Source organism: Microtus ochrogaster, unplaced genomic scaffold (assembly GCF_000317375.1).
Source record: "Microtus ochrogaster isolate Prairie Vole_2 unplaced genomic scaffold, MicOch1.0 UNK14, whole genome shotgun sequence".
NCBI lineage: Eukaryota > Metazoa > Chordata > Mammalia > Rodentia > Cricetidae > Microtus > Microtus ochrogaster.
Window position 1 is genome coordinate 3034672 of NW_004949112.1, and position 20915 is coordinate 3055586.

The 20915-nt window shown below is 51.5% G+C and overlaps 1 protein-coding gene across 6 annotated transcripts in view; it reads right to left on the bottom strand.

Annotated features, from left to right (window-relative positions):
- The window catches only part of Shank1 (SH3 and multiple ankyrin repeat domains 1), a 50692-nt gene that overhangs the window by 24515 nt on the left and 5262 nt on the right, over nt 1–20915 (bottom strand). For 5 of the 6 annotated variants that reach the window (XM_013353658.2, XM_013353656.2, XM_005366881.3 and 2 more), the window contains exons 5-15: nt 18933–19041; nt 18631–18782; nt 16186–16353; nt 15680–15796; nt 9496–9573; nt 9259–9325; nt 8668–8998; nt 7763–7956; nt 2306–2419; nt 2085–2160; nt 1643–1669 (exon numbers count right to left, since the gene is read on the bottom strand). In XM_013353658.2, coding sequence (XP_013209112.1) covers nt 1643–1669; nt 2085–2160; nt 2306–2419; nt 7763–7956; nt 8668–8998; nt 9259–9325; nt 9496–9573; nt 15680–15796; nt 16186–16353; nt 18631–18782; nt 18933–19041 — 1433 coding nt within the window. The remainder of the gene's footprint in view (nt 1–1642; nt 1670–2084; nt 2161–2305; nt 2420–7762; nt 7957–8667; nt 8999–9258; nt 9326–9495; nt 9574–15679; nt 15797–16185; nt 16354–18630; nt 18783–18932; nt 19042–20915) is intronic. The other variant, XM_013353657.2, reaches the window with a different exon arrangement.

The window sequence follows — 20915 nt, forward strand, 5'->3', positions numbered from 1 at the left end:
GGCCCCTTTGGCGGGAGGAGGGGGAGGGGTAAGACTCGGGGAGGGGGAGGGAGTCACTTCCGGTTTGCCCCCCCCCCGCGCGCACTATACCTCCCCCTTTACAGAGTCCTCTCGCGCAGGTGCAGAGAGAGCGAGCCAGAGAGCGGGAGCGCAGGGAGAAGGACGCAGCGCCACACATCATTTAAGACGCCTCGCCACAGCGTGCAGGGACGAGCAGGCAGACAGCCCCACACTTTCGGGGCAAGGGACACCCAAGGTTGAGAGAGGCCGACCCCTCCCCAAGAGAGGGTAAACAGCTCATCCTCAGCGCAGACATACACACAAGTCATGCCCAACATAGTAAGAAAAGGCAGGGTGAGGGGGTGGGGTGGGGTGAGGGACCCAGAACACCGAAACAGAGAGTAGTGAGGGACACACACACACCACCACGCACCAGAACCATGGACTCCCCACCTCACAGCCCCTCCCCCAGGCAGGAGGACAGAGGGTGGCACACCCCACGGGGTAGGTACACAAGCAAGCATGGCCCAGCTCTGGCTGGGATGCTGGGGACCAACAATAAGATGCAGAGTGTGAGCACAGGAGCCAGGTCACCGCAGACTGGGTCAGGAAGAGCAGAGGAAAGGCGGTACTGAAGGGGCCCTTGGATCTCAGCCCCAGGAGACGTGGAGAAGGGACAGGGATGGTAAGGCTTCAAGACAGGATATTAGTAAGAAAGGGAAGATGGAGACTGGAGTTGAAAAAGACCCCTCCGCATCAGTCTTTAGAACAAGTGACATCACCCCAAGACCCAGACCCAGGAGAACCGCCCCTCAGAGGCCGACTTGGGGTAGAGGGAGCCTCCATACTCACCCGGTGCCCAGAGCCAGAGACGTACCAGGTGAACAGGTACAAGATGATTCGCCTCAGACCCTGGGGCGCAGAGTGGCTGGCACCCAGCCCCACTTTGTCCCCCACCCGTGGTATCATTCCTTTCTCCTCCCGCAACCCAGACCTTCTCCCACTGGCCAGAACACAGACACAGGTTTGGACACATTTAATGGAGGGATAATGATAACAGGGAGAGCCTTCCCTGGGTTGGGGTGGGATGGGGTGGCAGAGGAGGGTGTCACCTTTCAGACAGTACATTATGGCATCCCTTCCCCAGAGCAGAGCCCTGTGTCCGGGGAATCACCCCTCCTCTGCCCTTCCCTCCCACAGCATTCCAGGTTCTGAACCCAAGAACCAGTCATAGAGAAGACACACACACAGCGGGGCCAGCAAAAACACACACAGTAACACAGGATGTCTAGAGAGATCTGTCCCCTGTTCACGTGTGAGCAGGCACATGGACAGCTCTGGCAGGGCTTGCTTGCCACAGCCAGAGAGGCGCACATGTGCAAAGCCAGTCAACACTGACACCAATGCACCCATGTGCATTGAGAACTGCAGCGCATGGCCGTGGTTAGGGTATATTCACAATGATATCCAACTCAGTGCCTTCTGCCTGTACATGCACGCGGATGTGTCATGCACACTGGCAGACAGACAGCGCCACACGCGGGGACTCCTCAGCTCGGGTCATGCACACATACACATTCTCATCCCCCCAATACAAGCACCCCATCCTGGTTCAATCCCCACCCTACCCCGCCCCTCTCACCTCCCTGAGTCAATCCCATCGATCAGACTTCAGAAGCAAGTCAGCCAGCAGCCAAGGAGGGGACAGGTGTCAGTGTGCCCCTCTCTCTGTCCCCACCCATGGGGTCCTGCTGGTTCCACCCCACACACACTGTATAACACATAGGATGTACATATGTCTACAGTATGGGACTACACACAGATAGGGAACAGGAAGGAGATCAGGACTGCTAACTAGCCCCCACACAAGAACCCAGGGCCCCAAGATACCCCAACCCATGTTTTGGGTATCCCCAAACTAGATGGTCCTAGTGGCTGCCAGGGGCGGATTTGGGATTGGGCTGTTCATTAACAGAATTCTGCCTTTTCTGAACTTTCAAGTTGACCAAGATGAGGAAGAGGCCTTAAAGTGGAATGTAAAGGAGCCAGGAGCAGTGGGGACCTAAGGGTGTGAGGACATTTACCTTGGGGCATCGAAGCTGTCGTAGGAGCCCACTGTGTAATGCCTGAAGAGTCTCTTTGCCTTGTCACTTCGGCTTTCTGCAGGGACAAAATACCATGGTTCCTGACTTTGTAAACAGCAAACTCAAGCCTACCCCCAGACTCCTGCACCCCATCAGCTGGGGCAGGAGGGGCAGGAAGGGCAGGAGAGTTGTAGGGCGTGAGGGGGACCATTCCTGGTTACCTTGTCTTCCTTCCTGGGAGCGATTTGCCACCTCTTCTAGGCAGTCAGAAGGGAACCAGCCAACTCTACCTTTGACCTGGCCTTCCCAGAAGCCTCCTTCCCCGATGCTGAGCACTGGATAGGACAGTGGGGACAGGGAAATGTCTTGAGCTTTCTTTCCTTCTTTTTCTTTCTCCTCTCTTCTTTCCACCTCCCCCCACAACCGCACTATATTTTTGAGACAAGTTCTCATGTATTCAGAACAGCCTCGAACTCACTGTATAGTGATTCTCTTCCCTTGGCCTCCTCAGTGCTAGGATGAGAGGTGTGTACCAGCAAATCCAGTTTATGTGGTGCTGGGGATCGAACCCAGGGCTTTGTGCATGCTAAATCCTCTAGCAACTGGACACCTCCTTGATGTTTCTAGGCTTCTTTTCTGCTCCCAACATAGCTGGTGCACCCTGTCCTGTTATTCTAACACCCAAAGATGTCCTTAAGATATATTTGAGGCATGGGGAGGGAGAGATGGCTCAGAGGTTGAGAGCACTGACTACTGTTTTTCCAGAGGACCCAGGTTCAATTCCCAGCACCCACAAGGCAGCTCATAACTGTCTGTAACTCCAGTTCCAGGAGCACACAAGTGTTGTACAGACATACATGCGGGCAAAATGATCATAGACATAAAGTAAAATAAAAAATTTTTAAAAAAATAGCTTGTGCAGAATTTGTGTGAATTCGAGGCTTGCCTGGGCTATATCACAAGACCTTATCAAAAATCAAAACAAAAACTTAGGGGCAGGGGGTGGTGAGATGACTCAGTGGGTGAGATGCTTACTCTTCAACCTGAAGGACCAGAGCTTGGATCCATGTTGAAACCACACACAGACCTTTAACACTGCTGAAGCAGGAGGGCCACTGGGGCCTGCATTCTACTAGCCTAGCTCCAAGAGCAGTGAGAGACCCCACCTTTAGGGATAAAGCAGAGAGCGACTCAGCAGAAGACCCGAGCCCTCCTCTGGCCTCTGTACAGTGTGCACCTACCATATCACACCCAAAACCCCAAACAGAACAGAGCTGGGACAGAACATCTATAAACCCGGAGGGGTTCTTAGAGCCTAGAGAGTTCAAAGCCAGCCTTAAACAAGAGACCTTGCCTCAAAACCAAAAACAGAGGGTCCAAGAAATGGGGGTGAGCACAATGGAGAACCAAGATGGGACATTCTTGCATGTGAGCTTTCTATACCAGAGGGGCATATCAGGTAGGCTTGGGGAACAGACTGGATTCTGTGGCACGGTCCTCCCTGACTAGGGGCAGGTCCACCCTTGGTTCTTGTACCTTCTAGTTACCACCCACAGCCTACCTGGGTGTACCCTTAACCCTCCAAAGTCCTGTAGCTCAGAGAGCTGCTCTGAAGACGTCTCTTGCCATCCCTCCCTCCCCACCCACAGTGGTAGGCATTGGTAACTCTTAGTCCTTTGGCAGACCAGCCTGCTCTCATCCTGTTCCCTGTCTGGTGTTGAAGCAGAGAGAGATGGCAAGGAGACTGGGCTCTCGCTCCAGGCTAGAACTCGAGAGGGGACACTTTTACTATTCCTATTTTAGTGACAAAGAAGCTCAGAGAGCTAATGCCACTTGCCATCTGCCCAAGGTCACAAGGCTGGTTACTGTCGCGGCAGAATTGGAACACAAGCCTGTGTGGTTGCAAGAATAAAGCTTTGAGTGGCTAGTGTGTGCCTGAATTCCCATCCAAGGATCTCAATACTGTTGCCAGTAGCAACAGACACACTGTCCTTTCTGTATCTCAGTATTTTCCCCCAACTCTGTCTGTACTTGGTCCTTCACCTGTTTTCCCTTCTCAGTCAGTCCTCAACTCTTTCTAGGTTAAAAAAAGTCTGAAGGCAAGCTGGGGCTGGTAGCACAGCTGTTATCCTAGCTGCTTGTAAGGCTGAGGCAGGAAGGTGGCAAACTCAGGATGTGCCTAGATTGCACAGTGAGTTCAAAGCCAACCTCTGCGACTTAGTGAGACCCTGTCTCAGAATGAAAAGTGAAAGAAGGGCTAGGAGTGGCTGAGCAGTAGGGTGCTGCCTAGAATCCCGCAGTGGAGGACTGAGGCGTTGCTCAGTGATAGAGCCCCTGCCTAGAATCCCCTAAAGAAGGGCTGGGTTGCTAAACTTAACGATGGAATGCTTGCCTCCTCACTTCAGTTCCAACTACTAAACACGACTGAGAACCTGGAATACGGTTTAGTAGATGAACTACCTGCCTCACAAGCGTAAGAACCGAGTTCAGTCCTCCAGAGCCCACACCATCATCTCACTGTGGGACGGTAGAAACAAGCAGATCCCTGGGGACTGTTGGCCAGTGAGCCTAGCCTACTTGGTAAGCGCCAGGGTAGTGAGAGTCCCTGTCTCAAAAAAGCAAGGAGGATTGGTCTTGAGGAACACCACCCAAGGTTGACTTCTGGTTTCTACATAAGCACTCAACTGTATGCATAACTACGTACCACACGCACACGCACGCACGCACACACACATGCACGCACACACGCACGCACACACCTCAAAGATGCTGAGGACCACACTTGAAAAGCCTCCACCAGAGCTCAGATGACACTAGGTATCGCCATGAAGCTCTCCCAGGGATAAGGGGCAATAACATGAGAGGAAGCCCAGGTCATAGATGCAAACAGACAACAGGGCATTCAGGGAGCTGGGCTCTCGGTTGGTTCTGCCATGCCTGGCTGCTTGGGCTTGAGAGCAATCATTTGCTTACAAGACAAACGAGTGCTGATCAAATGTCAGGTGCTGAGACATCAGCTGGACACAACCATGGAGTTCCTGCCCTAGGGAAGCTTCCACATCAGCAGCCCGTGGAGGAACTTCCAAGTGGAATACTGGTCATGGGGACAGAAGAGGCTGGGCATGGGAGCATATGCCTTTATCCCTGGCCCTCCAGAGGCAGATACAGGAGGATTACTGTAAAGTTTAAGGACAACCTGGTCTACAACAGTGAGTACCAGGTTGGCAAGGGCTACATAGTAGACACCTGTCTCAAAAACACAGGGATGTGGGGGTTGGAGAGTTGGCTCAGAGGTTAAGAGCACTGACTGCTCTTGCAAAGGACCCAGGTTCTAGTCTCAGCATCCACACAGCGACTCACAACCAATGGTGATTCCAGTTCTTGGGGATCTGGTGCCCTCTTTTCACTTCCGTAGCACTGGGCATGCACACAGGACATACATTTACGCAGACGAATCATACATAAATATAAACTAAAAATAAATCAAGATTTAAAATAAAATAGTGGAGGTGGATGTGAAGGATTGGCTTCCAGGGTTGATTTGGATGATCTGGCTGGCTGGGATGGCAGGCCAGGTGTCCCCTTCCTCCCTCACCACTCACGTGCATCCCTCCTGAAATGTGCACTCGCTCAGTCTAAGAGAATGACCTTTTCCCGTAGAGGAGAACCTGTCTTCACTCAAAGGTATGTGAGTATTTGCACGCCCTGCCAGAACCTCTACACAAACTCTCAAATGGAAGTAGGGCTGGAGAGATGGCTCAGTGGTTAAGAGCACTTGTGTGCAATCATTAGGACCAGAGTTCAGGACCTAGAACCCATGTAACAAACTGGGTGTCCCACGCATGCCTACAGTCCCAGTTCCAAGGTGGGTAGAGATAGAAGGATCGCTGGGGCTTGCCGGCTTTCAACCTAGTCTCTGCCTCAATGAAATAGGTAGACAATGGCTCCATACTCACACAGGCATAGGCACCATGTATATTCCTACACACACACATATAAAAAAGTAAATACCTCTTAAAACGAGGGGATGGACGGAAACAGTGAACTGAATAATGAACAAGACATCCACATATCCCTGAAACTTGAGACACCCTAATAGCTGAGGACACAAAGAGACCATGGAAGGATATTTTACATCAATGGTACAGAGTGTTAGAAACCAAAACATGCTGGTTCATGTATATCACCCCAGCACTTGGGGTGGAGGCAAGAAGACAGCTGATAGTTAAGGCAAGTCTTGGCTACAGAATGAGTTCAAGGCTACGCTGGGCTACAGTGTGATACTCTACCTCAAGATTGATAGATACATGGATACATGCTAGATAAATGGATTGATAGATAAACAGATGATAGATAAATAGATAGACACACGATACATGATACAGATACAGCTAATAGATTGTAGGCTAGATTAAAAGTTACATGTTATACACATACATGATGGATAATAGATACATATCACACACACACATACAGACCTCCCTAACCTTGCCTAAGATCCAACTCTCTGGGTGCAAACATCTGAACAAGCTTCGAAATCTTCCTCATATCTACGTCCCCTGAAAGGATGCTTGCCCAGCCATCACTGGTCTTTCTCTAAGTGGTCATGAGAAGGAAAGATGCCTTTTATGTGGCATTTACAGCATCCAAAGACTGGCCTAAGAGACTTAGTGACTTTCATGATTCTCCCTAGAGTCTTGTTTTAAAGACAGTGAGACCAGGGCTCAGAGAGGTTGGTTTCTAGAACTCTTTCCTCTAAGAGGTGGTGGGCCAGGATTTGAGCTCAGACAGCCTGCTGCTCAGCTGCTGCACTGAGGGCTCCTGGGTAGATAAGAATACGGCAGAAAATTATCCTCTGTTTGATATGAATCATATTCCCATCAACACGGTTCCCTACGTCCAGGTGCCCATTTATCCAGGAAGGCACACTGCCCATGCTGTGAAGACCGCATCCTGTGGGCCACAGTCATTGCCCTTCTGAGAGATGGCCAGGCACGGTCACTTGTAATCCCAGCACTCAGAAGGTGGAGGCAGGATAACCAGAAGCTCAAGGTGCACCTGAGCTACGAAGTGAGTTTGAGGTGATCTTGAGAAACATGAGACCCTGCCTCATGAAGAAAAGTTCCAGGAGCCTAGAAAATGGTCCCGTTGGTAAACTGCCTGCTGTGTAAGCACAAGGACCTGAGTTTGGATCCCCAGCACCCAAATAAAATGCCAGGAACAGTTGTGGGTGTCTGTAAGCCCCAGAACAGGAAGCAGAGATAGTGGATTCTTGGAGCTTGCTGGGTAGCCAGCCTGTCTGAGTTTAGTGAGAGACTCTGTCCCAAGAAAACAATGTGGAGAGGGGATTGAGGAAGGCACCCAGTGTCAGCCTTGGGCCTCCACATACACACTACACATGTGCACATGAACACACATGCAAACACTCTTGCACACATGCAAGACCACACACCATAAATATACATACACACAAAAAGAAGAAAAAACCCCAAGAAGTTCCCATGAGGCCCACCACATGTCAATCAATGTTCTTCCAAAGCTCAGTTAGTCTCTTCCTCCCGACACTGTCCCATACAGTGCCTCCCTCTCCTCCAAGCCAGAGGGACCTCTCAGGGCTCTCTCAGGTCCCCAGCGAGAGAGTCCCTTCACCCTGTACCCACCCAGCCACGCCCTGTCACCTTTGATCTTTTCGCCTTTACTCAGAGAGATCTCCCCTTCTCCTTGAGCCTGGTATGACTTCACCGCCATGAAGGAGCGTCCGGGTACCGCTGAATAGAGCTTCCTACGTCTGCCTCTGCTGCCCAGGGAGCCCCCGGGGCCCCCAGAGCCCCCAGTTCCCCCAGCCGGCCCTTCTCGGGGTGTCCCGCTGGAGCTGCAAACACAGAAGTGGTGAGAGGCAGGGAGAGTAGAGGGCATTTCTGGGGACAGTCAGGGCAGGGACAGGTACCGCTTTTCCAGGTTCTGGTATCCTTGGGAGACCAGCTGAACCCCATCTCCTGTCTTCAGACTCCTAGTTCCACCCCTCCCACGGTCTGCACAGGCAACCTGATTCAGCTTCCTGAACCTGTGCCGGTACATCCTCCAGCTCTTGAGCTTTCCTTCAGAGACTCCTAGCTTCCTCCTGGGGCGGGTCCAAGGCCGCGGCCAACTGCCCCTAGCCTTCTTCAGGGGCACACCTCGTGGGCCTCCCTCTCTCCCTGGCCTTCTTACCAAAGAACGGTCCCCTCTCCTGCTCCCCTGGCTCTCAGCTTCCTCTCCCTGAACTCCTGAACAGCCTTGGACATTATTCCCAAAGCCCCTCCCTACCCCAACCCCCTCTTCCTGCTCTTTCCTCTCTCCTCTTGCCCGCTGCCATCTGTCTGTGCTCATAGGCTGTAAGCTATTTCTTCTAGTGTCCCGCTCAGCCCATGCCAGCAGTGAGGCCAGGCATCCCTAACATGGTCATTTTACCCATGAGACAATGAGAGATACAGGTGTGTAGGGGACCGCCACCCTTGGATCAGGAGGTGAGCAGCTGGGCTGACTGACTGTGTGGGTGCTAGAAAGGGCTGGGCCGGCGGCTGTGGACCTGAGTCCCGCCTACCTGGGCCGGCCTCGAGGCTGTCTCTTGGTATCTTCAGGATGTCTCCCTCGGGATGGGGAGCGTGCCCGGGCACCTCGGGGGCTGCTGGCGCTTCGGAGGGTCCCACTACTGAGCTTAGTGCTGGGGGCTGAGGGCTGTGACTGGCCCTGGGGTCCTGAGGTAGGGCCAGGGGTCCCAGATGATGAGGCCCCTGGGGCCGAAAACACCATCCAATCAGGCAGCGCCATGCTTGTGTCGCTGTTAGCTCTCAGCAGTGCTGGGGGTACAGTCAGCCCTGCACCCGGGGGTCCCCGACGGCGGGCTGCATACTTGGGGGACTCCTGGAAGGGCACTGAAAGTGAGGAGTGGCGGTCAGGGCCAGGCAGGTGGGATGGGGAAACAGAAGCAGGGAGGGACCGCGAGGGCAAGAGGGGTGGGAGACTAGAAATGGGGGGGGGGGGCGGAGCTGAGTCATTTCCTCTCCCCTCCTCAGGCAATTTTGAAACTTTGCGGAGTCTGTTTCCCACCTGACACCCTTCAATCGGCCCACCAAGTCTGTGACCCCAACATGAACCCTCAGCTCCTCCTTCATCCCAGCTCTTTTTCACTCACCCACATCCTGTTCCCGATGGTTACGGATCAGTTCCCCCAACTCAAAATTCCCAGCAATCACAGCCACCTGTAGGAGGGGACAGGGAGGTCGCTGCTCAGCAGAGAGGAGGGACAGGAAACATCTAAGCTACTCCACTGAGCTGACCCTGTCCCTTCTCCCAGACCATGCTTTCCTCACTGCCACTCCTCTTGTCCCCTTGTCCTCTGTGTCCCCTGCCTCAGTTCCGAAGCCCAGACCTGGAAGGGTGTCTGTCCGTTATTATTTTTCACATCCTTGTTTGCTCCACGATAGAGGAGGATCCTGGCACAGGTCTCCTGAAAAGGACAGCGGTGGTCCAGGAGGGAAGGAAAGGAACAGTAAGTTAGTTAGCATGAGTAACACACAGACCTAAACTAGCGTTAGCCAGGAGAGCAGCCTCTCGGCACTGTGGCGGTCCCAGGGAGAGCTGGACTATGTGTCTAAAGTACGCTGGTAAGCTAGGCCTGGGGACTCACATCTCTCATCCTAGTTCATGTGGGAGGCTAGGGCAGAAGGATTATAAGATCAAGACCAGCTCAGGCAACTTAGCAAAACGCTGTCTTGAGATAAAAAGTAAAAAGTGAACTTGTGATGCAGACCAGTGGTAGAGTCCCTGCCTGGAATCCCCCAGTGAGGGGCTGGGGTGTGATTCAGGTAGGACGTCTGCCTACCATGTGCAAAGTCCTGGGCTCCATCTCCATCACAAGATGTATAAATAAATGGGCAGTTTCTTGAACTTAGCTTGGGAGAAATCCATCTCTAGTTGTTTTATGCTGCATCCTAGTGAAGTGATAGTAGCTCTCTGGTTTCTCCCACCAGATTCCAGCAGCTGCCTCCTGCTAAGGTGGTTGGGCTTCAGATGTGGCTAAGCCAGAAGCAGCCCTCGGCTCTGTGAGGGGCTCCTTGTCTTGTGTGTCAGGAGCTGAACTTCAGAACTGAGTGGCCTGACAGAAATCACTGCGCTTGTCTCCCAGCTGGGGAGGCTAAGCTCTCTGCACATTCAAGGTCACTGATTGGCCTCAGATTCCACTCCAGGTCTGCATTTGTGCATGTGTCTGTGTGTGGGAACAATGTGTATATGTGTTCCTGTGGGTGACTATGCCCATGTGGGGGTCAGAAGACAACACTGCTTTCCACCTTGCTGGAGACAAGGTCCCTCGCTTGATGCTGCCTATGTCGGGCTAGCAGGTCCATGAGTTTTGGGGGATGTCCCTGTGTCTACTTCCCATCTCCCTGTAGGAGCAGCGGGATTACACAGTCACGCTATCATGCCTGTTTTACATGGGTTCTTGGGATTTGAGCTTAGGCCTTCTTGCTTGCATGCAAGTGCCTTTAAGCTTTGATCCATCACCTCAGTCTCCCAAGTCTGTCTTACTGACACTCTCTATGAGCCTCAGAAGGAATAGCACACAGAGTCAAGGGTAGAGGTCAGGGGGGAGACAGCGGGGACATACAGAGCCCCGTCAGTCACTTAGCTCTCTCTCACTCTGTGCTAAACTAGGTCTCTGAAATGACCCCAAAGCCTCACCCAAACAACCCACTTAGCTCTCCCGCCCCGACCTCAGTGATCATCACAGTCCCTTTCTCAACCCCACTGGCCACTTCTCCCCATAGCAGGCACCCTTCTGCTCAAGGGCCTTTGCATTCTGAAGAGCCGCTTGGAATTCTCCATCCATCGATTCCTACACAGTAGCTCTCATTTTATTTGGGTTTTATACTGAACCATCTTTTCAGAGAGCCCTTCCCTCACTGCCCTACCCTTTGCTGTCTGCTTGAGACAGGGTCTCAGAATAGCCTGCTCCTCGCTGTGCAGCCCAGGCTGGCCTCAAATGCATGACAATCTTCTTCAGCCTCCTGAGTGCTGGAAGGAATTTTTCACATATCCCTTCTTCCTTATCTCTCTAGAACTCTCTTGCATGGATTAGTATTCTTCTAAGCCAATATTAACCCATTTCCTTCAAAACACCATATGCCAGACATCCCGTATTCTGTATTTCTGTCTTCTATGGTACGTCACACAAAAGTTCTGTCTGTGACCCCAGCCTCCAATAGCAGTGTGCAGCCCACAGGAACTTACTCAGTGGGGAAATCTGGCCTTTGTCTTAGCCGGGGCAAAGCCACACTGGCCTGTGGTTCCACTCCGCTCTGGCTCCCTTGAATGTGAATTTCTAGTGCCTCTGTTTAACACACCTTGTACGGGAAACCCTGAAGTGGATACTTTGTACTTGATACAGGCTGTTCTGCAGGATGGGATCAGAGCAGGCAACATTTGTGCCTAAACCCTTGCAGCCAGTTCCTGGAGCAGGTGGGGTGTGAACCTGGCCTTCAGATGCTGGTGTTTGTCTGGGTCTGCTAACATCACTTCCTGCAAGTCCAGATTGCGTTCTGGTTGTGTTGTGTGTAAGCACGTATAACCACGTATTCCCATGCTGTCATATATGTATGTTTTGCATGTTTGAGGGGCATGGGGTTATCACAGTCTGATTCACAGCACCGTACTTTATCCCATGTCTGACCAAGTTTAAATACCCACATTTTAGTGAGCAGCTCCCTCCACTGGACACCTGGAGAATCTTGTAACACTTATCTCATGGGATTCTGATTATTTGTTTAAACATTCACCAAACTGAGAGCTTCCTCTACCTTTCCTGGGGGCCTGAATTATCTCTGACTCATCTCCCATCCCCAGAACTGGCACCAAGCACACAGTAGGTGCTCAAGAAATACACTTGGAAGAAATAAAGATGGAGGATGTGGAGCTGTCAATCAAAACTCATTTGCTCAAGTCACTCAATTATTCATTCAGTTGTTGAGTCATTCAGTCTGTCAAAAGCAGCAGCCACCTGTCCTGAGCTGCTCACACTTCTGGTGGAGATCCACAGCTCAGCTGTGCATTCATTCATCTCCCAGAAGGAACAAGGATACTGTTCCTGGGGTCTTGGGACAGAGCAGTCTTTGAAATCCTATCCCCATTTTGAGACAGACTCACAGTCTAGGACCGGTCTGTGCAAACTACAGGGCCAAGGGAACAGACAGTGGGAGTGACAGTCAGACCCAGCCCAGATAGGTGGATGGATGGACAGATGGATATATAAATAGATGGATAGGTGGGTGCAGGAATGGGTGCTTGGGTGTAAAAGAATTACTATGTTCTGGGGGCTTGGAACAGAACCAGAACCTACCAGATTCTGTCCCCACCCTTGAGAGGCTCACAGCCTAGGGAACCTGACCTTTGCCAGAAGACAGATGGGTGGAAAAGTGAACGGGTGGACAGACAGATGGGCAGATGGGTGGATGGGTGGGTGGATGGATGGATGGATGGATGGGTGGATGGATGGATGGATGGGTGGATGGATGGATGGGTTAGTACTAGATAGGTAGGTAAGTGGGTGGGTGGGTGGATGGGTGGGTGGATGGATGGATGGATGGGTGGATGGGTGGATGTGTAGGGTTAAGCCCTGCCCTCTGGGGGCAGGTTCGCCTGGGGCTAATGTTTACCTATAAATCTGCCGAGCGTGCACCCAACCCTCCCTTCTGCTTCCTGTTCTCCGCGGGAACCGTGGTACTGTAAGTCTTTTTCTCCATTAAAGCTGTATATATTTTTTACAATCTGTCTGCATTCATTTACGCCGCTACATGGATGGATGGATGGATGGATGGATGGATGGATGGATGGATGGGTGGGTGTGTGTATTGATGGGTGGATGGATGGGTGGGTGTGTGTATTGATGGGTGGATGGATGGGTGGGTGGGTGTCTGTATTGATGGGTGGATGGATGGATGGGTGGGTGGGTGTGTGTATTGATGGGTGGGTGCATGGATGGATGGATGGGTGGGTGTGTGTATTGATGGATGGATGGATGGGTGGGTGGGTGTGTGTATTGATGGGTGGATGGATGGGTGTGTGGGTGGGTGTGTGTATTGATGGGTGGATGGATGGGTGGATGGGTGTGTGTGTGTATTGATGGGTGGATGGATGGATGGGTGGGTGGGTGTGTGTATTGATGGGTGGATGGATGGATGGATGGGTGTGTGTGTGTATTGATGGGTGGATGGATGGATGGGTGGGTGGGTGTGTGTATTGATGGGTGGATGGATGGATGGATGGGTGGGTGTGTGTATTGATGGGTGGATGCACTGGTGTTGTGTGAATAGATGAGGATGAGTGAAGGGGATGGATGATGAGAAGGTGGATGGACAGATGAATGGGTTGTTGGGTGGATGGGGTGTGTGAGGATAAATGTGTAGCTGGGTGGGTAATGGGTAGGTATGTGGTAGATGGGTGCATTGATGTGTCTATGGGTGGCTGGCTGACTAGGATAAGCAGAGAGAAGACAGGGGTGAGAAGTAGAAGATGAACTCACATTTGCTAAGCATCTACTTGATCTGATAGCAAGCAAAGTGTTCACCTGCTTGATCCTTTGAAAGATATTTATGACTGACCCATTTCAAAGATGGCAGGAAATGGGGGAGCTGAAGAAAGCAAAACAATATGCTCATCTGGTCCTCTCTGGGGAATAGTGGCTGCTGTATAATTCTCTGTACTCAATTTTCCCTTTCAGATTAACGTCAGCCTTCTGACCACATCCTGGCAATTGACACTGGTGATGATACTAATAATAACAATTATTATCATGGCTGTATTCTAGGGATGAATACTTCATGTACACAATCACTCATCCCTTTCAATCAGCTGACATGATTCCCTTTTCAGGGAGGACGATGTCTCAGAAAGTGGAAGGAGCTTGTTCAGGGTCTTCCTGACTGTGTGGGGCCAGGTCTTTTTTTTTTCTCTCCATCAAAGCATCTGCCTCCGAGTCAGAGGTCCTGGCCCAGAGGCCTGCATGAGGAGCAGTAGAGAAAGCAGTAGCGAGCGGGAAGGAAATGCCAGCACGATATTGCTGGGTTTGAGAAACACCAGTCTTCCCTTTTCGTTGAGCATTCTGCTCACTGCCACAAGGCGGCACTTGGATACCCGCCATATCCCCAGCACTGAGAGTTCTCAGGAGGCAGAAGGGGCTGGGGCTGTTTTGGAAGACTGCCTGGAGGAAGGGAGGGCAGATCAGCAGCATCCCAGCAGGTGTTGTCCTCCCTACCCTGAAGTCCCCAAGCAGCTCTTCAAGGGCAAGGATCTTGGAGAACCGAGGCTGGAGCTCCAAGGGGCCTGGCTCATCTGGGGTCTCTTGGTACTCAGGTGGCAAAGGGGCCTTAGCTCTTGCTGACAGGATTTCATTTGGTGAGACCCTTACCTCTGTTTTACAGCTCATCTCTCCCCCAAATTCCTGGAGAGGGGACCCTCCACAAAATTGAATTGCTGAAAGTACAATACTTCTCATTCCCCTGTCCCCTGCAAAGGGGCCCCTTGCTCAGCAGCTTGTCTTTGTCTTTTGCACAGCTTATGCTCCCCTCCTGGAGCACTCTTTCCCCTTATCTGCCCCTGCTGTCTTGACCTCATTCAGAGAGCCACCTCCAGCCAAGTCCAAATGTGGCTCCCAGGGGAACATGTTCTCCATAACTTTACTGAACACCTAGGATTAGACCAGCAGCTCAGTATAAAGCTTGGAGCCAGACACAGGGGAAAAACTCATTAAATATGATGGGTAGATGGGCGGATGATGGTTGGATGGATGAAAGGTAGGTAGATGAGTAGACAGAGAGATGACGAGTGGACAGGTAGTTGGATGATTGTTGACTGAGGTTTTCTGTCCCGCTCATTAGCTCAGAATGGGGGGTGTGCTGTGGGACAATGGTAAAGATTTGTTTCTTGTACTTGTTTAATAAAATGCTGGTTGGCCAATAGCCAGGAAGGAAGTAGAGGCTGAACAATGAGAACAGGAGAATTCTGGGAAGAGGACTCAGTCTACAGTTGTTACCCAGACACAGAGCAAGCAAGATGTGACTGCCTCGCCGAAAAAGGTACCAAGCCACGTGGCTAACATAGACAAGAATTATGGGCTAATGTAAGTTATAATAATTAGTTAATAAGAAGCCTGAGCTAATGAGCCAATCAGTTTATAACTAATGCAGACCTCTGTGTGATTTCTTTGGGACTTAACAACTGCAGGAACTGGGCAGGACAGAAACCTCAGTCAACAGAAGATGATTGGATTACAGGTGGATGAGTGAGTAGGTGGGTGGGCAAATGAGTGGATAGGTTTGTAGATGGCTGGGTGTGGAGGTGGATTATAGATGGATGAGTGGGCAGATGGGTGAATGGGTAGGTACATGGAGAAGTGAGTGGATAGACAGGATGGATGGGTGGATGGGTGGATGGACGGAAGGACGGGTAGATGGATGGACAGGTGGGTAGAAACTGAATGAACAGAGGTTGCAGAGCTAGGAGGTTTGAGTGAACTGTGGAGCATGTCTTTGAAGGGGCAGGTAGATGTTTCTGGGGCTGACCTTGTTGTAGAGAGCACAGATGTGCAGGGCTGTGTTTCCTGAGGCATTCTGGGCTCCAGGTTCAGCCCCATAGAAGAGCAGGTGTTCCAGGTGCTGAGAGTGGCCCCGTTGGCAGGCCTGGGGGACAGGGAGTGGAGAGACCCAATTAGACCTCATCTGAACCCTTCCAAGGCCCTCTCCCTTGAGGTCAGAAGACTGTATCCACATCCCCTTCTATTTTTTGCCCTTATTCCTGTTCTGGGACCCAGGCCATTAACTTTCTGTCTCTAAGCATCCAGTTACTCCAATGCATAAATACCCAGGCTGGCCCTTCAAGTGAATCAAGCACCCAGCCTCTCCATGTATCTATTCTCCGAGTCCTTTTACCTTTTCTTCTGTGAGGACTCTGATTATTTCACTCTCCTCTCTGTAAGGAACTCTGCCATCTCTTTTGCATCCCAGCCCTTGGATGCTGCAAAGCCCAGGTATCCAAGCTCTCCCCAGTGCTCGGGACTGAATCTGGATACCTGGTGGATTTCCTGCCAGCCGTTCTCATCCGCAATGCCCAGCTGGGCCCTGTTGTACAGAAGTAGCTCGCAGCAGCGGGGGTCACCCCCCACCATAGCTGTGTGGAACAGGGGGGTCAGCCCTCGGCGGTCCTTGTAGTTGGGGGAGCCCCCAAGGTCCAGAAGTGCCTAAGGAGGGACAGACAACTCAGGAAGAAAGGACAGATGGCAGCTCTAGTTCTAAGATGCTGGTAGGGAGGTGAGCCTTAAATGGGCCATACAGGCTCACACCTGTGTCATTTCTGCTCTGATGCTTGTGTGTGTGTGTGTGTGTGTGTGTAGAGGAGGCCAGGGGTCGATGTTAAATATCTAAATATCTTCCTCAATTGTTCTCCACTTTATTCTTTGAGACAGAGTCTCTCACTGAACCTTAAGCTTACCAATTCTCATAGAAAAGCTGATCAGCAAGGCCCAGATATCCTGTCTCTGCCTCCCCAGCACTGAGATTACAGGCACGTGGCGCCACACTCTGCTTTTCTGTTTGTGTGCTAGAACTTGTAACTGAGGTCCTCACGCTCGCATAGCCCTCCACTGACAGAGCCACCTCTCCAGCCCCTCTGACAGTCTTAGAGACAATGAGAAGACGAGGCAGATGCCCTCAGAGGACCCTTTCTCTAGAGGGTGACGGTTGGTGAGCCACTGGAGGGTGGCCACAGCCTGGGGCCTTTTAATACAGGTAAGAATGGGGTCTAAGTTTAAGAACGCCCCTGACCAAGTGTGGGAGCACTACACAGACACCCACAAAAGGAAGCCTGGGAAAGGCAAGGCTGGGGTAAACTCAAGTTTGAGACAGCCTCCTTGAGGGTGGGGGTTCTAGGGGAAAGAGAGAAAGGGTGAAAAAAGCGAAATTTAAGATCCAGTGTTGAGAGCTGCCCCTGTGGAGACTGCTCCACAGAAGCCCTTGTGTGGTAGGACGCTACAGTGACATGTGGTGCCATTCAACATGGTGGCCACAGGGGGGCGATGAGTACCTGACTGGGGCTAGCGAGTCCATGGAAGTGTGATTTTAATTTTATTCCATTTTAATTATGTTAAATCTAAACACCCTGGTGTGGCCAGCGGTTAGGGGACTTGATAGCAAAGATCTGGAAACACACAGAGGTACATGAGTATCCATTAGTTCTGGCTATAAACACCAATTCTTCATGCCAATGTTTGGCTACACCAAGGGGCTCTTTGGGAAAGGGCGAGCTAAGAGGGATGGGTCTCTGAACTGGGGCACCTGTGCACATGCGTGTGTCTCAATCTTTAGGAGTAGCCAGTGCCAAAAGAGAGACCAGGTGCCCTGGCAGAGGCAGAAGAGAGAGTATTTAAAATGAGGCTGCACACAAGGGCAGGGTTACGGGGTTGGAGGGCCCATGCAAACATGAAGATCTGAGTCTGATCTCAGTGATCCGGGGAAAAGTATTGCACTGCTGCAATCTCAACACTGGAGAGCAGTGGCAGGTGGATTCCTGGTCAGCCAGATTAGCCTAACTGGGGAGCCCTATGCGCCAATGAAAGCTCCCTTGGTTCTCCAGTGGAGAAATGTGGTGGCTAATTCCTGAGGACCAACAGCTAAGGCTGTCCTCTGAGTGCCACTTTTGTATGTGCCTGCTCGTGGGTTACACACATATGCATTGTACACACACACACACACACACACACACACACCACAAATGAAAACTGCACACAAATTCGCTCTGTGCATTTTGTGGGCACATAGGGCTTATTTGTTTGGAAAACCACATGTTGTTTCTCTGTCGGGAGAGGCCCATGACACCCGTGCTAGCCGGAAACGCACTATGTAGTCAAGGTTGACCTTCCACTCCTCCGCATCCTTCTTCCTCTACCCCCCAAGCGCTGAGATGCCAGGCTTGCGCCACCACACCTGTTTGGGGGGAAGTTGTTTTGTGTCTTTGGGATGAGAAGAAGGATCTGTGAGAGGATGTGTGTTGGGAGATGAAGGGCTAGGCTAGGATGAACACAGGAACAAACCCAGGATGTGCGTGGAGATGGTCTCCCTGAGTAGCAGGAACTCACTCTCTATGTTCTAAACCTTTAAAGGTAGGTATTTGGAGAGGCAGAGGTAGGGTGCACACTGGCCGGACAGAGGGAAGGGGGCCATTCTGAGTGCCCAGGGAAGAGGCTGAGTCACAACCAGCTTCACTAAGCTGGGGCACCTGACAGACAGACAGAGGGAACTGTGTATCTGTCAGTGTACAGAATCCGATGGTGTAGTGGGGACGCAGAGGTACCATTTGGGCTGGAGGGTAGTGAAACAGGGTCTCATGTAACCTAGGCCACCCTTGGATCCCTGAGCGCTAGGATTGCAGGCATGTACCTCAGACCTGGCTGACAAGGGATCTTGTGAACACAAATGGGAAAGGAGGAAGGGTCCCCACCTGGGGACTCCAGCAGTCTCACCGTGAGTGCCAGGCAGTGCCGAGCACAGGCAGCCTTGTGCAGCGCTGTCATGCCATCCCGGGCTCTGAAGTCTATGTGAGCCCCACCCAGGCACAGCGTTCGAATCACCTCTACTGAGCCTTCCGTCTGGGCCGCCAGGGTCAAAGGTGTCTCTGAAGGGCAAGAGCAGATCCTCAGAGGCAGAACTTCGGGCCGCCAGCCCTTAGACTCCACCCCTGGTCTCCTAGCTGGGGTGTGTCCCTGGCCTCTCTACCCAACGCTGCTCCTCAGCCCAGTCCTTCACAGCCCACGCCTCTTCCTACCTCCTGAATCTGAGTCATGGTAATTGGGGTCCAGCCCCTTGTCCAGCAGCCTCGCCACCTTGTCAGACGTCCCGAGCTGCACATATTCCAGGAACTTCTTCAACCCCGTCTGAATCGTGTACAAAGAAAGACAGGGGAATCAGGGAGATTGGGAACAAGTGAAGAAAGCAACAATCAGAGACAGCACCCAGGGAGTACACAGCCAGCACCTTCCCAAGGCAAAAAGGAAGTTTGGTGTGGCAGGTTGTGCCAGTCATCTCAGCCTTTGGGGGCAGAGACAGGAAGATGACGAGTTCTAGGCCTGCCTGAGCTATGTAGTGAGACCCTGTCTTAAAAGTAATATTCTAAAATAGAAGGGTATGGTGGTTTGAATGAAGATGGTCCCTATAGGCTCACAGGGAGTGGCCTTATCGGAGGAGTTGTGTCACTGAGGGCGGGCTTTGAGGTTTTAGAAGCTCGAGCCAGGTCCAGTGGCTGTCTCTTCCTTGCTTGCCAGTCGGGGTGTAGAACTCTCAGCTATCTACCCAGCACTATGTCTGCCTGTGTGCTACCATGCTTTCTGCTATGACAATAATGGACTAAACCTCAGAGCTGTAAGCCAGTCCCAATGAAATGCTTTTCTTTGAAAGAGTAGCTGTGGTCATGATGTCTCTTCACAGCAGTAAAAGCCCCATGACAAAGGGGAACTGTGCACTGTGTTGAAATCTACCCTGGTTACACACGTTCTTAAAGGAATACATCCTTACTGTTACTGGTTCCACATACAATCCAGAAGAAAACAATTAAAATATCATGTGCATGCAGCCAAGCCTACCAACCTGAGTCTGATCCCCAGAACACACGAGATAAGAAAACTGAGCTCTACAAATTTTCCTCTGACCTCCACATGTGATCGGTAACATTAACATGCCATCTCCACCCCAAAACAAGACATGCACAATAATATATATATATATATATATATATATATATATATATATATATATATCAATCATGGGGACTAGAGAGAGACAGCTTAGCTGTTCAGAGTGCATGCTGCTCCTACAGAGGACCTGAGTTCAGTTCCCAGCACCAACCAATGGCAGATAACTCCAACACCGGGGCTGGGGGAGGGTGCTGATGCTACTAGCTCCCTGGATCACATCCATTCATATGCACATACCCACACACATACAAAATTAAAAATAAAATAAATCTAAAAAAAGACACAGTGGAATTGCACGTGGCCACTGGCTTCCAGAGTGGCTGGCACAGGGAGGGAGGGAGGGAGAAGGCACAAAGGGGAGGAAGGACGTGAACAGATGATGGTGTGGACAGAGGAGAGTGGACGGTGTGGACGGAGAAGCTTTGGGGAGGAAAAAAAGAAGGAAGTTTCTTCCCACTAAATGTCAAGAATTGCTTCTCTCTGGCCACATCAGCCTGCTAACTTCCTCCCAGCTCCTAGGGACCAGGGCAGACACAGGGGAGATATCACCCAAGGTCTGGAGGGAAAGCACCCAACAGAATAAATGTGGCTGGAAAGGAAAGGCAGAGTGTGTGCTTGATGGAGATATAGGAGCAGGGAACTGTGGTTGTCTATGAAATGCTACCCAGGCAGGACCCTAAGTGCTTCTGAGCAGAGAAGGCGGAGTTAAAGATGGGCTGAAGGGCTAGGAGTAAAGTGCTTGTCATGCAAGCGTGAGACCCTGAGTAGAAAAAGCCAGGGGTGATGGTGTGTACTTGAAATCCGGGTACAGGGGGTGGTGGAGACAGGCATATCCCTGGGGCTTCCAGGTCAGCTAGCCTGGCCTACATCACCTGTATTAAAGGTAAGGTGTGGCCAATAAGATGGCTCATCAGATAAGGGTGCTTTCCACCATGTCTGACCACGAGTTCCATTACCAGGATTCAGATGGTGAAAAGAGAAACTGACTTTCCCCAAATTGTCCATTGTCCTCTGGCCTCCACATATGCATCTCGTCCTCCTCCTCCTCCTCCTCCTCC